This window comes from Mytilus edulis, chromosome 12 (genome assembly GCF_963676685.1).
Source record: "Mytilus edulis chromosome 12, xbMytEdul2.2, whole genome shotgun sequence".
Taxonomy (NCBI): Eukaryota; Metazoa; Mollusca; class Bivalvia; order Mytilida; family Mytilidae; genus Mytilus; species Mytilus edulis.
This window is the reverse complement of record NC_092355.1, coordinates 5436611-5440334: the sequence shown is the minus strand read 5'-3', so window position 1 is coordinate 5440334 and position 3724 is coordinate 5436611. Positions and strand designations below refer to the sequence as shown.

The following is a 3724-nucleotide window of genomic DNA, read 5'->3' as shown; positions in this document are numbered from 1 at the left end:
CTCTGTTTTGTTTTATATATCCTGTGGTGTTTGCCGTTGGTGAAACATATTCGTTGTTGCTCTGCAGTTTGCATGTTGCGTTATAGTATTTGTGTCTGCGTCCCTCTGTGTAGAATGTTCTTGTGTGTGGTTGTGCTGTATTTCTGTCAGGTAGTGTTGTCATTTCAGCGATTGTTTTAACATTGTCATAAATCGTGAGGTTTGGTTAGCCAATTGTCCAGATTCAACCAATCATGTTTTTTCTCTAAAAATTTCCAGTACTATACGAAGTAAGGAATATTGCAGTTGTTCTCAAATAGTTCGCTGTCGTATGGTTTTCTTTTTCTTTTTAATACTGGTATAATGCTGTTGCCTTTATCTATACTATATAATTTGATAAATAAAAGTCACCAAAGATACAAGCAATGGTAATTAATTAATAATCATTTATTTACCTTTTTATATAATAGCAAACTTAGTTATTTAATAGAAAATGATGGGTTTATTGAGAAAAAAATCGTATTTGCTATTAGAAGGCGAGGCTGAAACAATTTATCATAGTGGTTTTAGCAATTCACTTTTTTGGGGGATGGGGTGGAGGGGGGGGGGGTCGGTAATTTTTCAACTTTTGTTGATGACAGAACCGTCGAACAAAAAATAATACGATATAGTTATTCAAAACCACGTGATTGTAGATAGACAACACACAACGTCATTTTTTTTTTTTTTTGGAAAATGCCATTAACAGTGTTGCAATTTAAATGTCATCAAAATGTGTTATTTAGTTAAGAGATACCGCATGTTGATACATTATTTGAAATTAACTTTGTCTACTTTTAGCTAAGTATTAAATAAGATCTCCTGCTGTAAGTATATTTTACTAACAAATTAAACGTCTTATTATATTAAGGTGTAAAAATCAAAAACTGTTACCTTAACGAATATATAAACACATCCGTGTTTACCTCGGTATTAGTTTCCAGCCCGGATTTGTTTTCTTTCAATTGATTTTATGACCTTGAACTTCAGTAAACTAATCTTGCCTTTTTCTACTCTTTAATTGAACAAAATGTAAAATGACAATAATCATGATAATACCAATCTCAAACTGAAATTTAACTCGAAAGATTCTTTATAAAATGGCATAATTTGTTTACCTCAGGAATAGATTACCATAGCTGTATTCGGTAAACTTTTAGGAATTTGGTTCTCAATGCTCTTCAACTTCTTACTTCATTTGGCTATTTTCTCTTTTTTGGATTCGCGATTAGTCTTTTGTAAACAAAACGCGCGTAAATACAAAATTTAATTATGGTATCTATACTGAGTTTATTTTCAAATCTTAAACACATCTTACAAATGGAAAACAGCTGTCATATTCCTGATTTTGTACAGGCATTTCCATATGTAAAAATAAGGAATTAAAGTTAGTTTCATAGCTAGCAAAACCTTTTGCCTGCATGACAGTTGGATTAAATTCCATTGTAATGACACCAATGTGTGAGCAAAACAAAAAGCATAATTGGTAACACCGTCAAAACTGAGCGACAGCAGTCAACACTTGATATAATCTTAATCATTATAAAAATAAATAACTGTTTAAACAAACAGTGCATGTATCAAACAGAATTCCCCGACGGTTGATCTAAAAATTTTAATGTCAGTTTCAAAATTTCACAAATATTTTTTTAGCCATGGCGTTGTCAGTTTATTTTTGATCTATGAGTCGGACACTAAAAGAAAGCAAATTATCCCTATTTCGAGGTATGAGTTGCAATTGTTATATTCCATATTTGGGACTACAGTTGCATTAACTTTTTTGAAACTACTCATTTACTTTTTTGAAACAAGAATTTTCATTATTTGTTTAACATCTGGGTACGTATATTTCAAGCTCAACTTGGACCTACACAAATCTTGACTTACATCTAGAAATTGACAATGTTGGTTGTTTAAGGCAAAACTTTACGACAAAAGAGATGATTTTAGCAACCTAACTGTAAACTTTTGATTTCTATGTAGCAACATTCCAGCAGCTTTGATTTCCTCGATAGAGTGTTGCTGCTCACAAGAAATCTATTAAATCAAAAGTTCCAAATGGTGAAGTTAAAATCTTATCTTTTGTCATAAAGTTTTGAGAAATCCTTTGAAAATTTTACGGACGCCATCATAAATTGTTTGACCGTTATGGAATATCCGTTTCACTGATAATATCGGATATGTTCCTTATGTCGTAACCACAATTCAGTTCTCAATATGACCTACCGAATTAGGCTATTTACCGGGTTTGTGATAACATGAGCTAGCGACGAGTGCCACATGTGGAGCAAGATCTGATTACCTCTTCCGGAGCACCTGAGATCACCCCAAGTTTTTGGTAGTTCGTGTTGCTCAGTCTTTAATGTTATCTTTTGTACAATTGTTTGTCTGTTTGTATTTTTCTGTTTTGGCCATTGCGTTTTGATCTATGAGTTGAATGTCCTTCTGGTATATTTCGCCCCTATTTAACAAGAATATTATAAATAAGTACTAGTAGCAGTTACATTGGACCGTTCAGAATAAAAGATGAGAACTTGAATCTATTTCTAAAATTGTTTCCATATTGACAGAAATGAAACGAAGGAAATATTACCTATGAATTGTTGCAAAAGTTATGTGACGGGAAAAGATCTTTACATACCAGACTTGTTACCTGCTACATCGGATAACACATCGGCAACAGTTCCCTACACTACGAGTTCCCTCGGATTAATGCAGTAGATATGATTGGCAGTGTTTTGTTTTTTAAATATTTCATTTTATTTATTTATACATGGTATACATTTTATAGTAAATTTTCACACAATTATAAAACAATATATTTGATAATTCAAAATCTATCAAAGTATTCAAAATTAGGTGAAATCAATCTTTTGAATTATTCGTCACTTTCAAAACTGCTGAAAAACGTTAGTTCTTCCGATCGTGTTCTTTCAAACTTCGTTTGGGAACTTACTGTGTTGAATAATCCATGACTTTTTAGCAACTGTATAGCTTCTGTACATTCTGAGTGTAATGCATACATCAGCGCAGTTCTTCCATTTCTATCAACAGACGCCAGTGTTGCATGATGATTCAGAAGAGCTTCCATCAGCTCAATTTTCTTTGGCATATCTTCAATGTCAACCTTAAGTTTGCTAGCCAACATCAATGGTGTAGCGCCTTTAGAGTTGCAAATATTAACATTATGGCCTCCTTGTATTAAAATATTTGCTAGTTTAAACTTTCCTGAATGAAGAGCGTTAATCAAACATGTATCCATGATAGCAGTGATCATGAATAAAACAATCGAAATCACTATCAATTCACCTGATGAAAGTTCGTAAAATCTTTAATTTTGTCTTGGTCTCGTTTTTCTTATATACTAAAAAATTAGGGCATTACACGTGGATCTGTTTATTAAAAACTTTAAGGATTTTCACGCCACCTGCCAATAAATTTAATCACTTAAGATGCAAAGGTTGACATTTATATTGACATTCAAATCAATACTAAAAAGAATCAAAAAGTGACAACATTCTGTTAAAAAATTATCCAAAATGGAAAACCATCTGATCATTCATATATAACCCATACATATCACAACTGATCAAAACTTTATTGACCTTAAAAGGTTTGTATTAAATAAAATGACCTCAATAGTAGGTATGACTGTATATAATTGTTTTGTTTTTTTCAATAATTTTTGTTTTGTAAAAAGGCGATC

General features: G+C 32.0%; 1 protein-coding gene across 1 annotated transcript; it reads right to left on the bottom strand.

Moving 5' to 3' along the window:
* Positions 1–2896: 2896 nt before the first annotated feature.
* LOC139499348 (ankyrin repeat domain-containing protein 34B-like) lies at positions 2897–3280 on the bottom strand. The gene has a single exon (XM_071288019.1). The coding sequence runs from the start codon at positions 3278–3280 to the stop codon at positions 2897–2899; it is 384 nt and encodes a 127-aa protein (XP_071144120.1).
* Between the last annotated feature and the right edge of the window lie 444 nt (positions 3281–3724).

What these genes read in the sequence shown, in the direction of transcription:
- LOC139499348 (XM_071288019.1), bottom strand. Translation starts at nt 3,280, where the DNA reads ATGGATACATGTTTGATTAACGCTCTTCATTCAGGAAAGTTTAAACTA.